This window comes from Nomia melanderi, chromosome 8, assembly GCF_051020985.1.
Source record: "Nomia melanderi isolate GNS246 chromosome 8, iyNomMela1, whole genome shotgun sequence".
Taxonomy (NCBI): Eukaryota; Metazoa; Arthropoda; class Insecta; order Hymenoptera; family Halictidae; genus Nomia; species Nomia melanderi.
The window spans coordinates 17060244-17086520 of record NC_135006.1 but is presented as its reverse complement, the minus strand read 5'-3'; the positions used below and the strand labels follow the sequence as shown (position 1 = coordinate 17086520).

General features: G+C 52.4%; 1 protein-coding gene across 3 annotated transcripts in view; it reads right to left on the bottom strand.

The window, feature by feature from the left end:
* Positions 1-26277, bottom strand: part of LOC116433063 (uncharacterized) — a 69548-nt gene that overhangs the window by 36634 nt on the left and 6637 nt on the right. For 2 of the 3 annotated variants that reach the window (XM_076369630.1, XM_076369629.1), the window contains exons 2-6: positions 19935-20187; positions 16436-16709; positions 15700-15864; positions 4572-4648; positions 2466-3947 (exon numbers count right to left, since the gene is read on the bottom strand). In XM_076369630.1, coding sequence (XP_076225745.1) covers positions 3329-3947; positions 4572-4648; positions 15700-15864; positions 16436-16709; positions 19935-20187 — 1388 coding nt within the window. In that variant the 3' untranslated portion in view covers positions 2466-3328. The remainder of the gene's footprint in view (positions 1-2465; positions 3948-4571; positions 4649-15699; positions 15865-16435; positions 16710-19934; positions 20188-26277) is intronic. The other variant, XM_076369631.1, reaches the window with a different exon arrangement.

Here is a 26277-nt window from a genome sequence, read left to right as displayed (position 1 = left end):
ACAGAGAACCTGAGGGAGAGAGAGAGAGAGTCAGAGAACAGTGCGCGTTTCCCACGGACCATGTTCCTCGGTGGCATATCCATCGAGACCCGTAGGTATCCCCGGCACGGTCGTTGGTAACGCGTTGGCAAATTAATTCAATCAATTAATAGGCGCTTAAACGAACGCGTGGCGTCGCGCACACCGGCGAATAAGCGGGCCTCGGTGGCGCGGCTGATATCGAAGCCACCCACGCGAAACGATGCCCTGTGGTTCGCACCTACGCGCACTCGTGCAACCGCGCGAATCTACGCCGTCGCCGCCGCCGTGTTTCGCGAGCCAATCGATACCGGTGCCATCCCTCGGCACCGCCATTTTATTTCGCGGCAAGCCCTTTTTCGCTCGTATCGCTGTCGCCGGACAACCGATAACGTTCGGCCGATCGTCTCGCCTCTGTTCCTTTCCTCCCTCACGGAAATCGCTTCTCCTCTCGAATAACGACGAATCCTTCGTCGATACCCACCTACGAGCAGAAATACGTTTCCTGTGCTACAACGCTGCAACAACCTCTACATTCCACTCAACAGTCCTCGCAATATCGACAACGGATCGCTAACAGCGCAGCAGCGATTCACGTTACACAAAATGTCCACTGGAACTCAACACCGTTACCTTTCTTCCTGCGTATCGACGATCAGCGTAGCAATTACTCACAAACACTGCCCCGTAACTAGCTCGAATATAAATCAATCATTCGTGTCTCCCTTTCTGCAATCAACAATCGCCAGCGACCCGCTCGGAAACCGATCCACATTATCCTGAAACCGTTCAATTCCCTTCATCGCGCGGAAACGCGCGAACGAACGAGTCGTCGAGCCGATGGAACGGGGAAAAACGTTACTCGACGTCGTCGTCGTCCTCGTCGTCGTCGTCGTCGTCGTCGTCGGTGAAAGAGAGGGAGGGGAGAACCGTATTCCACGACAAGCGGCGCAATCTAAACGAGCGATCGGGATCGGATCGAGATCCGATAATCGAGTTGTTGGCACCTGTGGCAGCGGACATAATTAATGTCGGCTAGGTGCTACCGACTGCCTCCCCTCCCCTCCCCGTGCTCGGGCTGCTCGTTAATTCCCGGCGGGACATTACCGGGCAAATTAGGCGAGCGAGCGAGCGAGGCGAGGCGAGCCAGGTATCCTTCTCCCGCTCGTTTCCGCTCTCCCTCCAGCGGCTTTTTCTCCCGCCGGTTTTTTCGGCCGCCTTCCACGCCGCGAAACATCGAGCGTGAATAAAGAAGACGCGACCCGGCCGCCAGGAAGTGGGCGTATCCAGCTTTCGGGAGACACGCGAAACGAGCGGAATACGTTTGAGGACTCTTTTAGCGCCGCTTCCGGGGGCCCGGCTGTTGATTCGTCGTTAACCGGTTGCCCTATGACTCTTTCCTCGACTGCGCTCGGTCTAGTCCTCGGCACGTGTTGCGTACGTGTTCGCTCTGGGGCATGGTAATCGACGGACGGAAGATGCTGTTTTGTTAGTGGCCGATTGGAAGGAGACTAGCTCTAGGCATCTGCCGGGAATATTTACTCTGAAGTGCAACGATTGACAACGGAGGGTTCACGCAAATGCCATGGTCATCGGCGACCTCCGACCGAATCTGATTATATAGTTCACTCAGTTACGATTGTTTGAGAAGATTTCTATATAAATAACGCTGCCCGATTCGGTCAGCTAGATGAGCATGCAATGATAATGCAATTCTGATGATTTGATATTGTATGTTTTCCATTTGGGTACTTTGCGATAGGAAATCGTTTCATTCGACGTGTTAACAGCTCTTTTGAATGCAGAAGTACTGGATAATGTTTATGTTTACTCGATTCTATGGGAGATCTTCGTCACGAGTCTGACGGTGTTATGGAACAAGGAGTTAATCGAATTTTTTCGGTTTTGACTGTTTCTGCCACTGCCTTCTTCATCCGCGGTTAGCGAAGCTCTTTGAACATAAGGTCTGTTCCTTACCTGCTTTCGTGGCGCGCTCGAGGTTCCGCGGTCGGCCGAACCCTTCTGCTCGGCCAGACCGAGACTCGCTTCATCCCCTAATCGCGTGGTTGGTTCGAGGATCGCGTGATGATTCCGTTAAACGCGGCATCCTGTTCTCGGTTAACCGAACAGAACCGTCGACGTTCGCTCCACGCGTTTACCGCCGCGAGAGTTTTCAGCGTTTCGCGCAATATCACTTATCCTTTCATGCCGAAGATGGATCGTATCGGAATTAACCCTTTGAGAGCGAACGCCTTGCCAAGGCATGGAACTTTGCTACTTAGAATACCGAGTTGTGGATCTATGTTTGAACAACAAGGAAGCTACAAATCTAATTCCCCTAAATCGTCCACCGAAGCGTCCACGTTTGTATCATGGAATCAACTCCAGTTCCAGTGCGAATGATTAACGTGTCGGTATCACGGTGCTTACGCTATCTAGATACTCACGTAGCTAAACACTTCCATTGATCTTCCCGCTACAATTGTCCCGAAGGCGGATAACTCGCCGATCAGCTTCCTGCACCCCAGTTGCTCGTTGGCTGCGGAAACAAGGAAATCGGGGATGACCATACGAACGAGCAAGTAGGCTCGGTACAAGAGTTTATTAGGGTTTATTTACAGGGGGACAGCTTGCACAGCGATAGGTACGCGTCTCCACAACACAAGCATCAACGACGTAACGCTCTAGTCTAAGGCTAACCGCCTCGCGGCGATGATGATCGTCGATCAAGCTACCGTGGGAAGCCGCGAAGCAGCTCGATCGTCCTCGGGCCTAATCCTTTTCTCTAGAAACGGTCGACGTCGCTCCCTTCGCGTCTCCCCACGTCGAGTACGGATTCGGAACATAAATAACGATAACGATAACGGTAAGTCATGATAAGGAAATATACAACTTATGTTACACGAACGAAGTCGATGACACTACCTAGACCTGTAAATCCACAGCTATGTATATACCTATATACAATCAGACTCGCTTCGCGAAACGTCCTGTTCTCCGATCCGCGGACGAAAGTCCGTGCTCGCGTTGCACCACCGAACCGACGGTACGAACGCGCGTCCAAGCGTTCGTCGGCAGCCGAGCGTCCAGCGGCGTTTGATCTTCCGAACGGTTTCTCAGGCGTCGCCGCCGCTGGCGGACGACGGTAGGATGCATTAGCTAGGCGTCCAGCGGATTGGCTACTCGCGTTCGACCTCGGAGCGAGTGTCCGCGAGCGGAGAGGAGGCGTCGGCGCGGCGGGACGCCGACGAATGGTCCCCAGGTATCCTCGGATCTCGGATCGGGCGCGAGACGCGGTACGCGGCGACGACTACGAGGGCGACAGGTCCTGCGCGTCCCTGCCTAGGCTGTCCGTCGGCGAGGGGGTGGTCCTCCTCGCGGGCGACAGCGACGAGCCGACCGGCGTGGAGGACTTGGGCGCGACGGGGGTCGTGTGATAAGGGGAGAATCTGTGGTGCGCCAACGCCAGGGCGGAAGGGTAGAGGGGTCGCGGCGCCGCTGGACTCGTGCTCGGATTCTGCGAGCTGGACCCGGCTAGCTGCTGCTGCTGCTGCTGCTGCTGTTGCTGCTGTTGCTGGTGAGCGGCAGCGAACAAGGTCGGCCCTATCGACGACGCCCACCAGAGGTGTCCCAGCTGCTGCTGCTGCTGCTGCTGCTGCTGGTGCTGCTGCTGATGGCTGGTGCCGGCCGGCGACGCTCCCGGGTAGACCAAAGCCGGACCCACTAGCTGCGCGTACGGGCTGACCGCGACCGCGGCCGCAGCTCGCAGCAGCATCTGAGACCGCGCGGCCCACAAGGCCTTCTCCTCCAGGCTGAGGTTGCTCACCGCGCCGGCCTGCAGCTGATCCATCTCGAACGGAAGTCGATGGGGAAACCTCAGCGACTGCTGTTCCGCCAACATCGACTCCATTGTCTCCCTGAAAGGGAAGCTGCTCGATTATGCATTTTTTTCCTGCGATAGAGCGCCGATCGGGGCCCGATCGACTGGCCGGTTACTGGGAGCCGCTGATAACTTTGAACGGCTGACCGGGTTAATCTCTGCATCGAGAACCCCGGCTCGCCTTTATGGTTCTTTGATCTGTTTCAACCCATTAAGGCCCGGCGTACCCAGGCGGATCGGAGCGACGCGGAATAAGAACGATCCGACGCGATTTGTTTCGCGGCTACGGCCGCGCAATTTAATTTATATTTCTGCCCGCGTTATGGCGTGATCCGACGCGGGAACGCGCGGATGAATGAATAAGGAAACTGGAGATCGACCGGCGATAAGGGGAAATAGGAACGAGCGCGAGCGTCGTGCGGTTAATGGGTTGAAGAAGCTGTATCCCGTGCTGTACGCTCGAGGATCCGAGCTTTCATGGTCTATTAAGCTAAGGCGCGCTGCCCCTTTCCTTTTGCTTTTTTTTTTGTTTTTCATTCGCGCCCCACTTCGAGTTACTCTTATCGCTCGGTGGCTCGTTGCGCAGATATTTTCGGCGATGATTTCCGTTCGTATCGAGGGGCTCCGCTCGGTGAGTTTAATGCTAGTGGCGTTAGTAATTCCCAAGATTTACCTCTCGAAATCCGTGAGCCTGGACGAGTCCCGAAAGCCCTTGGCGAACGGGTTGCTGTCGATTTTCAGCTTGGTGATCTGCAACAGAAAGAGCGGGCGAACGATTCGCGATCAGCGTTCGCGCAAGCCGGCCTTATCGCCGCCGGCGGTGCCGGCCGGGGCTTCGTTCGGGAATTACGTCACCGGAACGGCAACGACGCCCGTCGAAAAACGGCCGGCCGTTTCGAAACGGTTCGTTCCATCGATCGGGAGTCAACGGCTCGTAAAATTAGAAGAAGGCGGGAAAACGATTCGTCGCTGCGGAGTGGGGTTGCCCGAGGGGAGAAGCGGAGTCGACGCGGACGGGAGGGCGATACCTCGTTTACGAGCCATCGAAATCGCCCGTCGATCGCGCTTGAAACCGACGAGGCCGTCGCTCGTTCCGTCGTTCTTTCATTTTCTGCCTCTACCCTCCTCCTGTTCGTTCGTTCGTCGGTTGCCCGCTTTCTAGATCGCTCGATTCTTAACCCTCGCGGTTCCTAGATTCTTTAGGTTCCCCGGTTCTTCCCTTCCTACTTTACTTCTTTCCTTTCCGTCTTCGGTTCCCTCGACGCCGGCAAACACCCGCGGAAATCCTGCCTGAGTCGTCCGCGCGGCCCTGGAAGGGCGTTTCGCGTTACCCGTCGGCCCACCCACGACGCCACGCGTCGCGTCGCGTCGCGTTGCGTTCCGTTGCGACGCGACGCCAAGCGGAGACGACGCGTCGGATGCACAGGTGGCCCCGATCAAACTGGGCGCGTTCAATTAGCCGGGTGTCAAGGCCTTCGACGTCGCTTCCGCAAACCCTCGAGACTCCCAACCCCGTGTTCCGGTGGAACGCGCCGCGCCAAGGGCACTTTTACAGCGGAGCAGCGATACAAGCTAACAGAGCCGACCCTAATCATTAAAATCCTATTATCGAGACTCTCGTTTAACGACGCAATCACGTAGCTGCTGCATCGAACCATTCTGTAAGCATCGCAACTGCTCCAGCAACGCCAACCTCGAGCAACACATGTTTACACCGCGTAGAATGAAAACGCGACTTACATCCCCTCGGAACCTATTTTCCTCATCGATCAACTTCCTAACCTGTCTCTACTCATTGTTCCAAGCTCGGTTCTTCACCGTCGCGAAACAAAACCGTACACTCCTATAACCAACGGATCCCTCCAGTAAACGCAAACGAAGAAGAGAGACCGACGAGCCGCGACTTCCGGATTCCAAGAGCAACCGGAACGCGTTTCGACGACGATTCGATGATCTCCGGAAGGTCGTTCGTCGCGAGGCGAGTTTATTTGCTCGGCGAAAGGAGCCGCCGCCGCCGCCGCCGTCGCCTTGCTCCTCTGGGAAGCCGGAATGGAGAGGTCAGAGAAGAGGGGAAAAAGAGGGACGACAGAGTCGGTGTCAAGTGGGTGGTCCAATTACCCTACGGTTTCGCGCTCACGAGCAGCACGTGCAGCCTGGTAATAAGACTCTTTCCTTCAAAGCCGGGGCTAAGCCGCGCTAAGCCTGGAGCTGCCTCGGTTTTAGTTACGATTCCGCTGACATCATTAGCCAAACATCTGGCCCACCTCCGCCGTCAGCGTCCTCCGCGTCCTTCCCGTCGTCTAGCTACTTCCACGAGGATCCGTTCCCTTCGATCCCGCTCCGCTCCGTTCTGTTCCGTTGTTCGTGGGTCCCGCGCGACCACCGGTGCCGCGCGTTCCCTCCCTTCGCCCTGCTCCCTTCGTCGCCTTCCGGCTTGGCTCGTTCGCTCGCCTCGTCCGCCGCGTTGGCTCGTTCGCCTGGTCGTTTTACGATCGCTCCCCCGCGCTACCGAGCGAGCGGCAATATCGCGGCCGGCCAGGTCTTTGAAATCGACCCGCGGCCGCGGCTGCGGACGCGAAACTCTCGCTCTTTGATATCGTGCAGCTCGTTTTACCCGGTGCTCGCCGCTCTCCTCGTCGCCTCCTCGCTGTCCCGGACGTTTACGTGTCTATCGGCGTGCTCCGGCCGATTTCGGCCGAACGCGAGGGAGCGGTTCGCGGGGATCCTCGCGGCTGCGATTGTTTCGCACGGTTATGTAAGTAGACGAGCCGTTCGGATCGGATCGAACATCCTCACCGAAGCTTTTCCGTGCTCGATACGGATTTCGAAATCGCTGATGGGAGCATTCTAAATTTCTCGAGCTGCTGTCGTGACCGTCGGAGACAGTGACGTGCAAGCGCAACAGTAGGCGCATAAGTTTCCGCTACTATATACGATAGCAGTACAATAGTATCGCATACCGTAGCACCGCGCATCCTACAACGGGTCGGAAATATTCGGGATGCACACTATTCTTATACTCCGTGAAACAAACGTCGTCTCGTTACTCGCGGGCCGCAATAAAGCTTCTGCCAGCCGCCTCGGGAACACGAGCGAGGAGTCCTTTAGAAATCATTTATCGTTGAGTTTGGGTTCGAGCGAGGAATCGACGAGGTACGCGAACAGCGAAGAAGTTATACGATTTCGTTGACACGGCCCGACCAAACGGTTGGACCACTTCCCAGACCGATTTACAACGTCCACGGTGGACGCGGCGTGTTGCCCGCCGTGATAAATTCGCCCGCGAGCCGCGCGGCGCTCTTCTCTCGGCCGTCCGATGCCAAACCATCGTCGGCAACGAATAAATCGTTCCAGCCGCGCACCGGCCGCGTCCCGCCAGATATTTTACTCCGTATCGCGTGCGCCGCGAATAAAAATGTCCGAGATTTTCGTCGTGCCTCCCCGACGGAGCAGGTTCGTTACCCTCCGCGCGCGGCACGCGGCGACGGAACGATCGCTGCCGATCGCGAACGGAAAAGGGGCTTCTAACCGCGACGCGACGTCGGGAGCTTCGATCGTTCGGAACGTACGCACTGGGAAATTCGAATTGACTCGAGATCCAATGGCCCGAAGGTTTCAGCGTCTGCGGAGGCTCGAGCGTTCGAAGCTTCAAGGTTGAACGCGGAAGCAGCGTCCGAAGTTAGGAGGTGTCTATTAAAAGTGATTCAATTTCGAACGGCTCTAAAAACGTTAGTGGCACTAAAAGAACTTCATCGTCCGTTTTAATTGGGTTGTAATTAATAGCTCGGATAAACGGCGATTCGCGAAGAAACCCCTGAAGCATATTCGCGAGATTCGACCGTGTATCCCGAGGTATAACTCGAAAGACGAAACGACTCGGTCGCTGACTAATGAAAATCTAGATCGCGGAACGCAGTGACTCGTTTAATCGAGATCTCTCCGTGTTTCGAGACGTTCGAATCTCGCTTGAAGCGATTCCGAACGGACCTGGGAGCCTCGGTATCTCGAAATCCGTACCGCCATTGGTGCCGAACCCTACCGGAACTGATTGCAACTCGACCGGAGCCGGGTCGCTCGGGAAAAACTGCAGCCAGGCTCGTGAAACGTCGGCTCGCCGCGGCTCGAGGGCGCACGCGAGCGCCGCGGCGAGAACGCGATCCAGCGAAAATCCTTCCCTCGGGTCCGTGAAACCGATCTGTCCCGCGAGGGGACCCCGCCCACCGCGTTCGCAAATTCTCTCTCAATTTTCATCGTTCGGCCCGCAGACGGAAGGTAATTGGCTACCTGTCCCGCGGCCGACGAGCTCTCTGCCCGCTGTAGGCCAGCGCGCAGCGCCGCCTTTGTCCGCAGAAAATTAGTTCGTGCCCCGGAAGAACGTTTAAATGAACGTTCAGCGTTCGGTTCCGCGGAAGAGGACGCTTTCGCGTGACGGCCGCAACTAGTGCCGGCACTCGGATCCCAGTTCCGTGGCGATCCGACGCTCTCGAGACGCTCGAAACTCGGAGGAGAGCGTCGCGTGGGACTCGATGCCCTCCAACTGTTGCTCGCGGAATGAAACTTCGGATAATTGAAAGGGATGCTTTCGCACGCGGCCGCCAGCTAATAATAGATTTAATAGAGACGCGTGTGCACATCGGGACGGGGTCCCACGCACGCTGCGCTCGTGCCGCGATTTAGCGCCCTCCGCGCTGCCGTTGCCGCTGCGACGCTCGCCCGATTTTCATGGGGATCTTCGAAGATTCCGTTCAACCCCTTGTCCCGCGATTCGTTCGGAAACGAAGAAATTCCACGCTCATTCTGCGTCTACGTTCACTGTACCAGAGGCGATTGATAATACAAAGATGACTTCGTTCAGGCTTAACTCTAGGTTTACGGATCCTGTTAACCTCACGGATACTGAACGTTTTCAACGTTACTCCATAACTTTGAGTCGATTTCGATTCGATTACAAATACACATTGTAATACTCTAATTTCCAAGCTACAACCTTCTCGATGTAAACGCATAGCTTCCTACCAATGGAATGAAGTATAAAATAAACGGCCCAGTATTAAATGAATTAACTCTTCACCTGCATCCTAAATTAGAACATTCACCAGTCTAAATATCGAACAATAGATTAACGGAAGACTCTTGGAGCACGTGTGCCAATATCTTCTAGGCTACCGAGGCCTAAACCCAAGACGGATCATCGCGATGCGTCTTGTTTGCAGGTGCGAGCGGTCGACTGCAGCCCTATTAGCGAATAGCAAATTGGCAGCGAAAGCTAGACGAGGAAATGGGGTGTGCAGCGAACGATTCCCTTCGCCTCTATGTTAGGTCGGCGAAGGCTCGAGAGATGCGCCGGTAGGTCAGCGAGCCAAAGAGAAGACCAGCGACCGCTTCGAAGGGTATCATTGTGAACAACACGAAAGCCCCGCAAACGGAAGCGACCGTTCGACTTGTTGGTAACGCGTACTCTCGCGGCTCGGTGCGTGGCTCTCGGAGGGCTCCGTCTCCCTCCCCGCCCTGTTCCTCCCTCGCCGTGGCACCGTGGGCCTCTCCCGCGGCCCTGTCTCATTCGAACGCGATTATTTATGTTTTCTTTCGTTCGTGCGCGCCGACGCCGACGCCGTCGCCCGCAGCCAACTAAAGCCATCGACTCCTTCTTCTTCCTCCGCCTCTTCCTCTTCTCCACCTTCTTTTGCTTCTGCTGCTGCTGCTTCTGCTTCTGCTGCCGTTACCGCTCTGCCGCTGCTTTCGCTCGACGCCTACTCGCGATACCTGTCCTCCCTCCTCCCCACTTTACGTCTTCCGCCGGTCGATCCGTTGCCGTTCGATTTCGCGAATTTATGCGCTGTCAATGGACGTACCCTCGGACGCCGGACGACCGCTGGCAGAGTGCTCTCTAGCGTGGCTTTACGCCTTTGATCGGTTACGTGCGACAATATCGATGAAGTTGGAGTCTTCGTCGTCGTTCGAAGTAGAATACGCCGAAGGTGTAATAGACATTGAACACTGGCGACGATTTATCGTTCGCTTCTCAGTTTTCGTGTTCCGTTCGATTCGCGTTTTAGGGCTGCGACAAGAACGTACGAGGCGACGATGTTATTGTTACTATCTTCGAGACGAGCTGCACGGCGTCGCAGAATATGTGTTACGCGTTTGAATCTGTTTCACTTGTTGCACGATACGTTGATACGTTCCCATCGCGCGGAAAGTGAAAAAGATTCGAGTATACGGGACAGACGCGTCTCGGAAGCTTTTTGGGCCTTTAGCTACTCGTTCGTTCGACGCCGCCGCTTTCCCGAGCAGGACACGCGCGATTTTCTCCAGAATCCACGGGACGTGAAACGACTTGGCAGACAGGTGCTCCCGTTTCAGCGGCGAACAGCTAATTAGCCCGAGTACGCGGCCGCGGAGTATATACGAAGATAACGAACCGCGATTTACTGCCGCACGAATTTTCCGGCGCGATGATCACGATCGCGATTAGCCGGCAGTTTAGGTGTTCCGGGCTCCCGTTTCGGATCAGTTCGGCCCGAGACGCCGGGGCCGCTTCGATCGCGAGCCGATCCATCGCGTCCAACGCTCGAATCGCCGCCGAACGAATACGACCCGTCGGGAAACGGCGGATATTGCCGAGAACGGTCGAACCAATGGAACTTTAACCTATACGAAACCTTGTCCTACATTGCTGCAACGCGTTGGCGATGAAAATTTCAAATTGAACTCGAGAGTCTTCGCGTTATTCGACTTTTTCGAATATAACAGGCTGACTGCCGCGAGAAACTTCAGCGTTTCAGGTACTATTTTATAATAAAGATGAAGGAAGTATCAACGATTCGCTGTCATAATTTTTGCACTATTATCTGGTTACTCGTGCCATTAAATATTTTCATTCGATACGAGTCATCAGGCATTTTGCTGATGGTAGTCGGCATGTTAAGTAGCAACAGCAAGAAAGTTCCTATTAGCAATGCTTAACCTTTACGTGCAGACGTGGATGGAACGTTTAAGTATGGAAATATGGAAATTACAAGTAGCAACTAACGAAACGATGTGTTGTGTCCATTTGTGTTTACTTGTTTAAATATCTCTCCGTAGCAATAGTATCGACCGAATTTCAGTGTTCATTTCAAAGCGAACGTGGACGTAGAACACGCATCGAATTCCTTTGTTTTCTACTGAATCGTTATCCGTAGAATCGGTTCGTCGAGCGCGGTTCTGAAAGAAATCGCAGGACAAGGGGTTAAACGATCCTAACGATCTCGGGAGAAAGGGGCGTTCTCGTGACGTTTATCGCGCGCCGTTCGACGTCCGCCGACCGGAATTTACGAATCCTTCCCGAAGAGGTTGGCACCCTTCCAGATTTCCCTTACGCTTCGACGAGCGTGAACTCCGTTGGACGCGTCTCGACTCGAGTGGAAACATTGTTGGCCGCGAGTCGGTCGCATTTTTCACCGGAAACGCTTCGAACCTCCGCCATTTTCTTTCCAAGGATGAACGGAAGCCGGTCGACGCGCTCTCCGAGAAAACGGGATCTCGTCTTCGCGTTCGATAGAAATTGTTAACGTTCCACCACAGATCTGTATACACGTTCGTCAATCTTCTCGATAAGCCGAGTAAATTATCAGCGAATGTTACCGCACTACATCTAACCGACGTTTCCGTGTTCCCGAACGTGTAACTGGTAAGTCCAGTTATCGCTTATGCGAATCAACTGAATAATTCACGAACGGTATCGATTCGATGGAACATAATTCGGTAAATAAAAGATCGGCCAATTACGTACATATTTATCCGTTATTTTTATCGGAATAAAATCGACCGCCTTTCAATTAACCTGTACCGCGCGCAGCGTATCATTATTCTCGCCTAGCGTGGCCAATCAACAGAGTCAACACCGCCGGGGACGTGAGCCAAGAGTGTCCAGAACTGAATCTCTTAAATGGAAACGACAAGTTAACCCGTCATTCGAGTTCCGTTGAGTTTATCGATGGTACTCCGTTATCGCGTTCGTTCGATAAATAACATTCGCGTTTCGACAAACCGTAACGCCCGTACCAACGCGAACCGCACGCAATATTCAGAGTATCACTGTATTAATTCAATTCGCCTCGAATTTCGCCGCCACGAGTGCTCACGCCCTGCTCTCGAACGGGTTACATTGGAACTCGATAATTCAGATTCTTCGATTGCGCCTCGGAATGTGTACCACCGAATTTTATTATTCTGTCACTTTATCGTCCCGATTATCAAATACCTGCATCCTCGATCGCCTTCAATGGTACATCGAATCTTTTATTTCAATATTTCACACATCGATGTATTCTACGAAAGTCAATATAATATATAACACTTCGTAATTTTGTCGTATCGAATCAAATGGTGACTGAGAGTCACCTCTCCAGTGCAAAGGGTTAATTTATCTGTGAATTATCGTTAAATTAGTTTCAAACCATGTCGGCTGTATTTCGTCGGAAAATATCGAATATCTCCTGCGCAGAAGCAAAGGGTTAAATACACTCCGGAATACTTCCCACCCCCGGAACCGCCGAGTTCGGATGACGGAGGTCGCGACGGTTCCAAGACGACCGGCGACGAAGAGGCTCGGAGGACGGGCGATAAGGAGCTGCGGCCGAAGCTGCGGACGAAACTGCCGGCGAGAGGGCGAGCGACGAGGAGAGAGGGGCGGCAGTTAGGTTATGAATTATGAGGCGCGGCGAGAGAGCGAGAGACCGCGAGAGAGACGAATCGAAATGGCTTAGAGGTCGTTACGAGGGGAGTCGGTAGGTAGGGACAAGAGGAAGACAAAAACCGTGAGCAACGATACGCGGCAGCTCGCGCGCGACTCGACACGAGGAAAAAAAAGCCCTCGGCCTCCGCTAAACGAGCGCGCTGCCCGCGGACGACGACAACGAGCCGGATGACTGAGGAGGAAGGCGACAACGACGGATGCGACGCGCGACGAATCGCTTTCGAGACGGCCGATCGAACAGGGTCGCGGCACGGAAACGATCCTCGCCAGAGTTCCCCCCGCCGGTTTCATTTCGAGTTGGAATCTCGAGATTTTTCAGGCGTCCAGCTTGAATACCTTACCCTCTCGCTGGAAATCGGAGACTCGGTAAAGTTGCTGAATTTTCTTCTCGACCGTCTTACGTGGATAATCTACGATTTTGGTTGTTGATCATTTTTGGAGTGTTTCGGAAGGATCTAGTATACGCGATGCACGAGACTATCGATGCGAGACGTTGGGAATTTTGTAAGAAAAACATCTGGTATGTTTCTATAGAAGGGGTGAACTGTGAAACAGGGCGAAATTGAACGCGGCGCGCGTGGATTTTGCGCGGAATGAGTCGTTCGTATGGAGAAATCGTTGGAACGAAAGGGTGTTGATGTATTAGGAGCTAGTGAAATATTCTCTCCTATAACGCTTTCCCTTTGTATACACGCATCAGCCTACGTTTGGCTATAAGTCAGCCGTCTGTATCGCGCTCGGAATTTTTGTTGCGCCGACGTATTGCGGTACAGTTATCGATGCGTCTATTATCTGTATATATTCTCTGTGTCGCTGTATATTATCAGTCCTTGACACCGCGACGAAGCGGGCGACACTCCGGGATAAATTTCCTGCGAGACACGGCTCGCTCGAGAGCCTCGGGCTATGTTCTATACTCGTGTAGAAAAAGGGGATGTATCCCGGTTAACTTGAAATAAATGAAATTTCGAGGAACGCCGGGAAAGGAGGAAGAGGCGAGGAGGAGAAAGAAGCGAAGGCGAAAAACTAGACGCTCCGGGAGGACCCGGGGAGAGAGGGAGCCAGCCGAGCCGAGGTAATTGCCAAGGCATCTCTTCGCACCTCATCATCGTCATCAGCGGCCGGCTCGTTCGCTCGCAGTTGTCGCGGCCGACGAGGGTGGGTCACCGGACCACCCGTTACGCGCTTTGAAGCCGGTCGATCGGCCGTGTTTTCTCCTCATCGAGGCTGGCTCCCGTATCTCGGATTCTTCTTCGTTCGCTCGTCAAGGATCGCGGAGGGTATTTTTCTTGTCTGGCCTCGGTGGTGCTTCGTGCCAGACGCGCGCTAAGAGATGAAAGGCTCGCGGACGCGGGCCCATTGTTCGCGTGGATCGAGGGATAGAGAGAGAACGACGGCAGAAGGGAAGAGTAGAGACATTGCTAGAAACCTAGAAGAAAGAATTGGAAGGAAACGGAGAAAGGAAGAGAAGCAGAAGGGAGAACAGTATGAAAGAGAAAAGGGGAGAAGAGTGGAGAAGGGACGAGAATATGAAAGCGATAGAAGAGAAGAGTTGGAAACAAGGGAGAAGAGAGAAAACAAGGAGAAATAATAAGGAACTAAGAGATGAAGAGTCGAGACGAGAAGGGAACTGAAAAGAAGTGTATAGCAATGTAGAGAGCGCGAGACAAAATACAAGAGAGAAGAAGAAACGCGATAGAAAGAAAAGAAAGAACGAAGTGGAGAGTAAGGAAGACGCGACCTAGCTCGTCCGTCAGAGATATCGGTTGCTGCGCGAGGACACGAAGCATCGCGGCGCGGTTTCGACGGTCGGGATCGCGAAACGCATCTCCCTACCTTGTCCCGTTTCGTTGCGAAACCTGCTGCAAGCAGAAGAGACACCGCGGACGTGTATTGTCGTTCGCGGTCGAAAGGAGAGGCACGAGAAGAAGAGAAAAGGAAACCGAGGAAGCGGGGCGGGGCGAGGAGGCGACGAGGGGAAAGGAGGAGGAGGAGAAACGGAAGAGGAACGCGAGCAGCGTTGCTTGTCCGTCGAAGATCGCGTCCGGCGCGTAGACGCGGGGCACCGCGACGCTCTTGGAATGCGAACGAGCCGCGCACGAGCCGGACCACACATGAGGCCGCGCGCTCCTCCTAAACGACTATCGTAAAATACGATAATGCCCGTCGTTCTCGTGCTCCGAACCAGGAATCCGAAGTTGTACGCGCGCGAGAGAAGAATCGTCGCGGGGCTAAATTCACGACTCGCCGGTTACTAAATCGCCGGCATCGCGGCGCAACGCGTTCAACCGACTTTAGCGCCTGTGCACCGTCCGTTTCACGACAGTTCGCTCGTCGCGTGTTCAATTCCAAGCTGCTATCGTTACGGTTGCTCGTAATCGATCACCGGCGACCCCTCTTGCCTCTATGCTAAATCGAACGCCAACTCTGGTGCAACAGACGGCACACGATCCTCTTAGCTGCGCAGCGATTTTCACTGTGATACAGAATCGAAGTTCTGTTTCATAGAAAAAGGGTAAGAGACCATTGCGTCTTTGATCTTCCATCATCGTGGGCAGTTCGTTCGAGCGAACGATGCCGAGGGAAACTTCGCTGTTCGAAAATTCGATGTGCAACGAACGATTCGTTTAGTTTGACGTTTGTTGTGCTCGTTCTGTTGGCCCTAGAAGAATTGACGTCGATTCGAGCCTTGAAAATCGGAGATTGTAAGACGGACGATGAAGTACACTCGTGTAATTGGTTCGAAGTCGACTTAATCGTTTGCGGAGTAACCTTTGTAACGTTGGACGCGCGTGAAGTTGACGCGTCCCGTAAAGCTGGCGTTAAGGAACGACGCCGATCGAGCCTCGGAGAAGCGGCCGCGGGGAAACACGGACGAGTCGTATTGGTTCGGGGCCTCGTCCCGTGGAGAGAGCCGTTCGCCGAGGAACGCGCTAAAAAAAGCGGAAGGGCAGAAAAGAAAACGGGGAGCAACGGGCTCGGGGACGAGCGGGGAGGGACGTGTAACGCGTAACGAGTGGAAGAAGAGTAGCGGCGGCGAGAGACGGAGCGAGACACTTACGAGTTGATTCTGATAGGCGGTGACAGCGGTGAATATGGCCTCGGGGAATATGAAGGTCTTGTGGGGCTCCTTCTCGAGGTCGGTTATCGGCTTGGCCGTGCCGGAGTCCGGTCGTTTCACCAGGTGGATCCTCGGTTGGTATTTGTGCATCGAGTTCAGCACCAGCTGCAAATCACACCAGTTCGCGCGATTCGTTAGAGGACGACTCTTTCGAGGACGCCGTCGAGAACGACCGCGTCCGGAGGATGATCACGGCTAACGATGATGGAGGGAAATGTCTCCGCGCGAATAATCATATTCGGCTCGCGTTTACATATTATTATACCGATTATTCTCCCGCGGCAGAGATAAATAGAAATGATTAATTACCCGACACGATTTTTACGTTATATACTTAAGCCACGAACATTTCTGTCGTCTCTCTCTCTCGACGATACGTTAAATTTTGTCGTGGATACTCTCTTTCTTATTCTCTTCGTAATCGAGTCATAGAGAATAACGAGCTATCGAGCTGTTGTTTATCCATCAGAACGTTCTATGGTTTAGAGGAGCTGGAATTCGAAAAGGTTGCACGCTTGCGAACAATTTGCGACGCGCTAAGGTCCCCGCTGTCTTCCTAGCGGGTCGCGACAGCGCGGATGAAGGATGGTAGAAGGGTGACACGAGTCGAGAGGGATCAGGAACGCGTCCCGGAATGAATTTCCGATCGCGGACCCAGCAACGAGAAGATACTCACGTGGCCGTGTCTGTCCATGTCATTGTTGGTCAGCTTGACTTTCTCGAAGGAAACGACCTGCTTTCGTAGCTGCTCACCCGTAAAAGGCGAATCCGGGTGGACGTAGAGGCGCGCGGGTGCCGGGGGATCGGCTTTCCCGGCTACCAGCCAGGAACTCCTGTGATAGGCGTACCGATACCGTTTGTTGTCCACCGGGACGATGTCCATCAGAACCGCGTACCGACTGTCCGCCTTCAGCCCGTTGAACGACACTCGGCACGTCGGGAACATCCTCCTGCGAACCAAACCGCAAACGTTCTGTGCTTTAGCTTATCCCTTCCCTCGGGCTTCGAGCACTCTTTCCTATAACCTGATCGCTGAACCGGAAACTTGCAAACATTCTCCAGCCAAGCTTATCTCCTAAAGTTCCTACTATTTTAAGAAATTTCCTCCTATACTCTAAACGCTGCAGGGATGGTAAACGAAAAGATTCGAGATCCAACATTCTTTCTAAAGAAACATCCGAGAACCGTCAGATGGACTAAAGCTGCTGAAAGAAGCTGAACTCGGTGTAGATATTCAATTGTTTGTAACGCATTCGTTCCATGAATTCCGATCTCCATCGTTCATCAAAGCAACGAACGGAGGACGATTATTCACGGCGCGAGCAGATTGATAGTGTAATAGGTCGTATTGCCTGTTCAACCCCCGACCCCGTGGGACCGTGTCGCTGGAGACTCGAAAGGAAAGGACGCAGCGCTCGGGAATCAAAGTCCCCAGCCAGGATCTCCGGACACTCGGTCGCTGGAAAGCGGATCGTGCCAATTTTAGGGTTAACGCGGTGACGGCGCGCGGTGCGGCGGGAGGGGCAGCCGGTCGGCGCGGAGGATGAGGCTGGCGCGAATGTTTTGCCTCGGAGGCCAAACATTAATACCGTGTCGGGCCCCCCGCTGCTCGACCACTAAAACGCGGGGACACCCGCCGATCTTATCTACGTCTTCTCCTCGGTCCTTGTCGACTCGGTATGCATTCATCCCGCCAGCGCCACGAGTGTGAGTAATGCTTTTATTTATCAAGCCGTCCTTTGTTAATGAATTGAACTCGGCTCGCGGGAAAAGGTGGCCCCTTCGATCCACCCCGCCTCACGCCGCCCTGCCCCGCCGCGGCCACGACCCAACGGAGAACCGGGAGAGACAACCGTTTCTTTCTTCGCGCCACGGAAACCACCGGATTCTTTTTGCCCGAGTCTCGTGGATTAACTACCACCTGACCGATTCTGACGATTTTTTAATACGCCGCGGATGATGCTTCTAAGGTTAGTCTTGTTTTCCCGACGTAAAACCAGTGGAACAACAGCGTCGAACTAGGTGCATCCGAGCTCTCGGAAAGAGTATAATTACCGATGATAATGAATATTATATGTTACGATTCTTAACTACCGAGTTTCCTAAGTTTGTCTGTGGGAGCTTTAGAAATATATCTATCGTTACTTCGTACATACAATTTACTACAGCAATGTTTCTAGTAATATCTCAAATAACCATCTCCGTCCAATGATCCTAAAAGAAGCATCGAAAAACGAGCCACGGCATCCAGTAGCCTCAACATCGACCGCGACGAAACCACAAACGAAAGAGAACAAAAGAATCCGAGCAGCCCTCGCGTTACGCAAGCTCGAATCCCAGCAAGAGCCGGCCGTAAAGTCAGAGTTTTCCTCGCGCGAGCTGCAGACCGGCACGGAAACAAGCGACGCCGTTAATCCGAGGAGTTCGGCTTCTTTTCGTCGATCCGGTCCCGTGAGGTTCGCGAATTCCCGCCTTCGGGAACGTCCACGCCCACCTCGCGGCGAAGGAAACGTATCGAGAGGACGCGATCCGCGGGGATGGAAAAGAAGGCAGCGCGTGCGGAAGGGGATGGTCCCCGGTTCTGCCCTTCGGGTCTCAGCAAATAACGGGCGAAGAAGGGAGAAAATGCGGAAGTGGGGGTATCCGCGCGAGGGGCCGGAGGAGGGGATCGAAGAAACACGGCGGCGTGCGCCGGGTTGACGGGCGAAGGGGGCGACGAGCGGCGTCGCGACGCGGATCTAATTACCAACGCGCGACCGAGCGTGCACCGGGGTTGCGGAACCCCTTCGGGAGCCTGCGAGCGAGCGAGCGCCGAGGAGGAGCCGGGATGTTAGCATCGCGCCGCTCCGTGGCGGGCAATTAGGCGCGCGTCCGCCGCGTCGCCTCTCGTCCCGCCGTCGCGTTGCTCCGCTACTTCTGCCACGACCGCCGCTCGCTTCCACCCCTGCCAGCCAGCGCACCGACCCTCCCCTTTCTTCCCCGGCGTTCTCGCGCCGTCCAATTTAACCGAGTTCAACCGGCGAAGCTCGGCGATCCCGCGCGATAATTATCTCCGCGCCGATTACTGAGCTTCTTTCGGGTGATTTCTGTGCTGCCGGGACTTCGATCGAACTTCGGGAGGGAAACGGTAGCTGTCCTCGTGACAGGTTGGAATTCCAACTTCGCTACCTTTTCTGCTATGACCTCCTCGCGTTCACTGATTTAAATGAGTACAGTCTGATGAAGTTTGATGGGTGAGCGCGGTAATTATCGACGCGGAGATTACCGAGCTTCTTCGGGGTGGTTTTCGAGCTGTCGGGTCGTCGATCGAATTTGGGGACGGAAATGGTAGGTGTCCTCGCGAGAGGTTAGAATTAGTGCTTCGCTGCCTTTTCTAACGTGAAAAAGCGTTCGCATTAGAAATCTCCTCGCGTTCACTGATTTAAATGAGTTCAGTCTGAAGAAGTTTGATGGCCCTACGCGGTACTTATCTCCACGTCGATTATTAATGACAATAATGAACGCTGGAACGGGAAACGTCCTTGCAACGATTCCCATCGCGTCAGAATCTCCTGAAGATCTCGCGTGCTCGCCACTCGCGTCCCTCTTTTCTCGGTTTCCCAGCGCTGACCGGCAGGAACACGCCTAGTTTCCGTTCGCGTTGGTCCGACTAATTAAGCGACGCTCGATATAGCAATTTACGATCGTCCGCCGGCGTGCACGCTTCTCTCTATAGCTTTTCATTCGCGCCTCGTAATTCCTTCTTCGCGTGACAACCTCCCGAAATCGAATATTGAATTCTGGACGCGTCGTTTGGCGCGACGTTTAGCAAAATTTTCACTTCAGAACACACGGAAGATCCCAGAATTAGTCCACAACTTCTTGAAACAAGAGTCTGCCATTTGATTTACCGAACCCGCCGAACTTACGAATATTAAATCCCACAAACATTATTCGGTGAAAGTTGATATGAATTCCAATCGACGTAAATATCTTAAAATTCTTAAAACATCAAATTTAATAGCGAAACAAGTTGATCTCATTCGAAGAATCGCCGGCTGTCCAGTTCCCTAAGAATTAGTCGGCGCGTGACGCGTCGGATGTCTGATCGAAACGCTATTTACCCCCGTGGAAATGAAATGAACAGCTGAAATATTCGAATATCGTCGGAAAGGCTCGAACGAAGCTCGTCTTACCTTCCAGTCTTCGTGATGATCATCTCGGTGCCCAACTCGTTAAACTTGTCCCAGAGATCTTTCGTCTCCAAGTGGCAGACCACGTGCCTGAGCTCCTCGCAATTGGACCGCTCCTGGAGAAGCGGGTTGACGGGGGACGCGGCCTTGCCGCTCGTGCTTCCGGTGTCGTCCGTTTCCGGATCGTCCTCCGCGACGATCGAGTCCTGGATCGGCGGGCCGCCGCGCGCCACACCGGACACGCTCGGCTCCCTCTCTGAAACCCACGCAACAGCGAAACAAAACCGCTTAGACATCGTCGAACAACGACACCGGAAGAGAAAGGCTGCTCCTCGACGATCGACGCGACACGAAATTACGGGCAGAAGGGGAGGTGCTCGTTTCCGTCGACGAACGAGACGCTTTGTCGTCGTTCGCTGCCTCTTTTCCCCCTCCCCGCACCCCTACCGCGAAAAATTCTCCCTAGCGACGCGAGTGTTGATCGCCTAAATGAAACTCGCTTATAATCGAGAGACAGCTCTCGACGTCTACCGAAACGGTACAGAGGCGAGAGAGGTGTGCTTCTAGTTCCATAGTTTCGATCGGTTATTGGTACGACCGTAAATAGTAACTTAACGATCGAAAGTATCGGTAGTTGAGAATAGAACCAACGGAAAGTTAGGCGAGAAGAATCGAAAACTGGTCGTCAAGCGAATAAATATAGAAATCATTGAACGAACGAATGGGTATATTAATAAACGAGCAAACAAATAATCCTGATTATTTAACGTAACTGAGATTAACGGAAAAAATTAATGAAAACTATGAAACGTGAGAGTCGCGTGAAGAAAATGACGACGTCGCCGGTTCTCGTGCGAATAAAGAGGAGAAGATGGGAATAATAGCCGATAAATCGATACATCGTCGGTAATTAATTGTTGCATAGTTATCGAGGCGAGAGGAAACCTTCGCAGTTTGCGTGCCGGTAATCTCGCGGGCATCTCTCTCCCGGTGTATTGAAAGGTTTCCAGCTGGAAGCGGTAAACGCTACGTAAATACAGGCCCGGCCGGCCGCGAGGATCTCCGGGGATGTTTTACGACTGAAACTAGCACCGTCCAAGAAAATTGCCGTTATCGCGAGCGGTAATCCGTCGCTAATGCCCCGCGACGCGCAGGCCCCGCGATACACGACCGCAATGAACACGATTTCGTCGTTAATTATCGAAGGATACCGGCACGGGGCTTGCGTAAACGCAATCACGCGACTAACGTCGCAACGAAGGGCGGGAAACGGAGGGAGGGACGCGCGAACGAAGAAAGCCTAGGCATTTCGTTCTTGAAAATTGAGAGAACGAAGAAGGGAACGCTACAGTTGCGAGTTTAGGATACGGAAATTTGCTGGACGAATTCATCGAGGGACGCTGTCAGAGCGTGCGTGATTATCTTGCATCGTTGCCTTTCGATTTTGAATTCTCGCGGGTACTTATTCCCCGTTTCTTTCACTGGGAACTTGATTGAACGCCAGAACTACCGAATGGATCGAAACGAGCTATTCCTGAATTTCTATTTTACGGTTATTGGAAAGGTAACAGATGCTTCTGTGAGAAACGGATGAAGAAATTGATTGGTAATGCGCGAGCTCAATAATAAATCAAGCGAAGTTTGAATAGATGCACTGCCGGAGTGTTTTTTCGAGGAATTTCGAAAGGCAATTTGATTGTGCTCGGTAGTTCTAGCGTTAGAATAAAATGTCGATTCTCGATCACCGGGATTTGGAAACTTAGATGTTCTTTGTAAGGCAATTAGATCGTTAAGTACGATAAATATTTTAACGGTGTCGTTCGCTTCGGTGAACACGTTAAATTGATTCGAGCAGTTGAAGAAGGCGTTACAGAATGCGTAGATTTTACTGTGCGGGGAATAAGATTGAGACGCATTGAAATTCGGCCTCCATTAACAGTTAGAGCGCTCCATTGACCTCTTATTCGCGAAATTCCGTCGGAGTTTTCCTAATTTCCGTTTCGCGGAGTTAATCAATTTGGTGGACGAGCGGCTCGTACATCCTCGAGGATGAAAGTCGACGCGCGAACAGCCTCCCGTCGAATTCATTCGTCACAGTCGCGTTCGCTCGTTAGCCGGCGTTTCGCCGGAACGCCGAGTTGAACCGCGAAACAAGGAATATCTTCAACACTGCCGATCACGAACAATCTCGTTTGGAATACGCTCGCGGCGGTAATCGGTCGATGCATCGCGGAGGTCAGGGATCGATCGATCGCATTCGTTGCACACGATCGATTTTTCGTCGAAACCAACGTTTTATTCAAATCAATGCATAAATTAGTCGTTACTACTTAACGCTAGAACTGACGACTCACTGGAATGAATTCGAATTTCTTCTAGGAATCATAATAGCGAATTTCTTGAGATTCCACTATTTAGACTCGAAACTTGAGATACGAATGTATTTTTCAGCAAATTTCTTACGAGTTTTAATCTTCTCTGATCTTCTTTGTAGTCGATTCATAAAATGAGGAATAGAATCATTGCTGCTAAATTACTCGCATTACTATTTAGGACATCCCCCATCTCCTGCAAGAGTGTTCATTCGAAAACCTCACTACACAGGCTCACTCCATATCTCTAAGCAAATTTTATATATATATATATATTATTACAATCCCTTCAGACGTTTAACACTGTCAAAATGCCAATAATCGCGAAATAAGAAAACTGAGACGCGCCATTTTGACGGGTGCGGTAGCTCTGGCGTTAACGCTAGATTTACAGTCATTTACTGTACAATTTATCCCATCGCGTTCACAGAAATTAATATTCATCCATTGAAGTGCACAAAATTAGAAGTTTAAAAATAGACAATTAAAATACACATTTTCCTATCTGCATCGATGAAAATCGACCGAAAAGTTTACCAAATACGCTTCGTAGAATACTCGCAGCACGCGTCAAAAGATGCAACTCGCTTTCATTTTCGTTTCGCGAGCGTGCATCCGTTCGCAGGTTTCTCGAGCGATTCGTTGGGAAACGGGGATGGAATCGGCGTTTCGAAAGATCCCGATGGAGTTCGCGGGCGAATCGCGGCGCGCGTTCGGCTCCGTTCAAATTAATGGCCGGCGCGAATCGGGGCGAGTTTCACCCGGCTAATTGCCAACGGAGACGGAACGATTTCTTCCGAGGACTCGCGCGATTAGCTCTCGGCCGTGCCCCGGCGAGCGGCGGCAGGTGTACGTACCTGATAACTCGAAATTATCGCGAATAAATGAATAATAAATACCGGCCACTTTCGCGCGGGATTTTCGACGCGGTTACCTTTTACAGGCCCGAGCGTATTTCACTTAACGCGATTCCGTTCGCGGCACGCTTAAAAATTACTTTCGCTCGTTAAGACGATTCTGTTCGGTCGGAAAAGGGGCTGGGAAGAGAGAGGAATCGCACGCTCGCGAGAAAGAGGCAGAGGAGGAGACAGGGACGGAGAGAACGAAGCGGAAGGTAGGGTTGCACGTTTAAATGGATCTTCGGCCGAGTTTCCAGAGGTTCTCGCATCCCGTTGCGTTTCGTTTGGCCGCAACGTCTTCGCCCGTTAATCGGCTATGACGAAATATTCCGTCACACTGGAAAGACAATTCAAATAGGCGCGATGAATATCCGATTAACGAGTCGCTCGGAAGCTAAGCAAGTCCAGGAAAGGAAAATCGAGGAAATTCACGTCTTCTGAAATTATACGATACATTCGGAAGATATAAAAAGAAGGGCTTCCTGTTTATTCGTATCACGCGCGTTCTTTGTGATTCTGCACTTCGGACTTCCCGAGAAGTGCATAAAAATTGACAGTCTGATAATCGTCGGTAACTGTTACTTTCAAATTGCCGGAGGCGGTTGCTATAAGAGGAATTATGTAAAAACCAAAACCGTTTAGTAACATAAGTAGATAATAGCGTAACAACAGGACTCGCGCAATTTTCCACGGAATCTCCCAGAAAACGTGTAATTAAGAGCATAAAGCAAGACAGCCAGTTGCTCCCATTAAGCTAAATCCTCACGTTAATGATCCAAGCGTCTTCATTTACCCAGATTCTAGTAGCACAACATGCCCCGAAGCAAAAGTCGCCGCAAAAATGATCCAAAAATAGCCAAAGCGATTGTGAAAATGGAATAAACGTTTAAGGCATTGGAACAGTCTACTTCACTGATCTCCTATAACATTGATTTTTACATATTAATACTACTCGTATTAAACAAGTCTAGAATATTCCAAATCTACCTAAACTTCATGCATGCACGACGACGTTCTAGAAAGTGTACGAACGAGATGAATATATCCATACACATTGTCCTCGCAATTTCATTTAGATCGTTTTATCACAAGTCGAATAAAACTATTGTCCGCAAATAAACTATCCTGTTTCTCCTACGCAATCGATTCGAATCCTACCGAGAATCGAAGGAAACCCCGCGAAAGAAGCTTCCGAAAGGTGCACCGATCACGCGACGACGAAGAAGGAATTCGATCGAGTCGAAGATCGCGATCGATCGCCGGGGCGCGGCGCGAATTCCCGCGAGGTCGCGCACAGCTAATTGGCCGGCGAGAAGAGGTCCGCGCGATGTGTGGTCTAACATCCGCGTATTTTTATTCGACACGGCGAACGGCGGTGTTAAACGACTGACGAAACGGATGACGAGTCGCCGCGCCGGAACGATCCGTGGCCGCGCGTCTGTCGGCCGAGCCCGACTTTCGAGCGACTTTACGACCGGCCCCGTCAAGTGAGTTACGGTTGCGAGTGCGCGCTGCACCGCCGCATCGCCTGCATCGCCGGATCAAAGACGCGAACAGCGACAGATTGAAACGCGTCACGCCGCTAATGTCCTCCCACGATCTACGAGAACGACGATCCTCCCCTCCGCCCTCGCGCCGAGCGTCCGCGCGATGATTTCCACGCAGCGGCGCGGCTCGCAATCCGAACTTTTCCTTCCGACTCGCCGCGGAACGCCTTTGATTTCCGTCACCGGACGCCACCGATCGCGCTTGGAATCCTATTACATTCAACTCGTGAACTCAGGAGATGTTTGTAGCGGCGATCCGAAGCGTTTTAACCTCTTTTCCCATAATTCTTTACGCACCTGTGCTCGACGACGCCGCGTTATTGCGAATAATTCAGGAGAGAGAAGAATTTGATGGTTATTCTGGGTACGTTTGCTATATAGATTAAAGACTGATGATAGACGAGTAACTTAGTTTCCGATGTAAACTAATTTCATTCTCATGGAATGTGAGATAGTAATATTTACATCAAAGGACCGCGTACAAGTTTGATCCTGCGTTGAAAAGCTCGAGAATTCTTTTCGAGGAACGAAGTCTTAATAAGAGACTTATTGTATAATGATTTTAAAGAAGCAATGCAAGTTCGTTAAAGATATTTGTTTTGACTTAAATTCACTTATGCATCGCACCACTGACGGCTGAATGATATTAATATATTAATGTGCTTGTATCATTAGCATACAGCACTCGGGACGACTTGCCGCGGCGCGCTGCGAACGCTCGAGAATTTGTAATAGGGCCGCGGGTTGTGCACCACTGGTTTATAGCGAGCAGCGATAGAAGTTACATTCGCGACCGGTGGTTTTCGGGCGAGACGTCTGCCGGAATACCGCAAACAAGGGTCGACCGCTAGACACTCGGTTTACGGACATTCGTTGTGCACTTTATTCTATTCTTCCCAGAAAAATAGTTCGCGCGTGCAGATTCTGGAAGTCGGAGCTTCAGGAATAGAGAATTAAGACGTACATTCGCGTAACTGCACGAAAGCGAGCAACTATTTCTCTACTACCGATTTATCATCTTCAAAGTGGGTTCGAAAGGAGAGACAAATTCGAAGACAGCCTTTTTGCGAACTGTCGATAGTAAAATGTTACGCGAGCAAAGAAACTAAACGATACACCAGGGGATTAATTCCGAGACGCGTTCCAGAGGAAAATTCCGGAGCAACGCGGAAAAACCGTCGCGACGATCCATCCGATCGCGTCGAAATCATCGAGCCGTTATCTGATCGCGACGGAGCAGCTCCGAACGATCGATCAATCTGTCGGCGGGTAATTAAAAGAGGCACCTTGTTTGTTCGCGAAATGCGAATTAATCTGGCCGTGACGAGGTGTGTTTTTTTCGCGGATCGCGCCCGATCGGACTCCCACGCGGCCACCTCGCGGCGGCTTATCGCGACGGTGCGCGATCCGAATCGCGTTTCGACGTTTCAGTGCTGGACGATGCGGTCTGAGGCCGAACGCACAAGGCGACATTTTTTCTTGCCTGTTGTTCCCGACGAACGAAGGCAGAGCGAGCTCTAACAGAGAC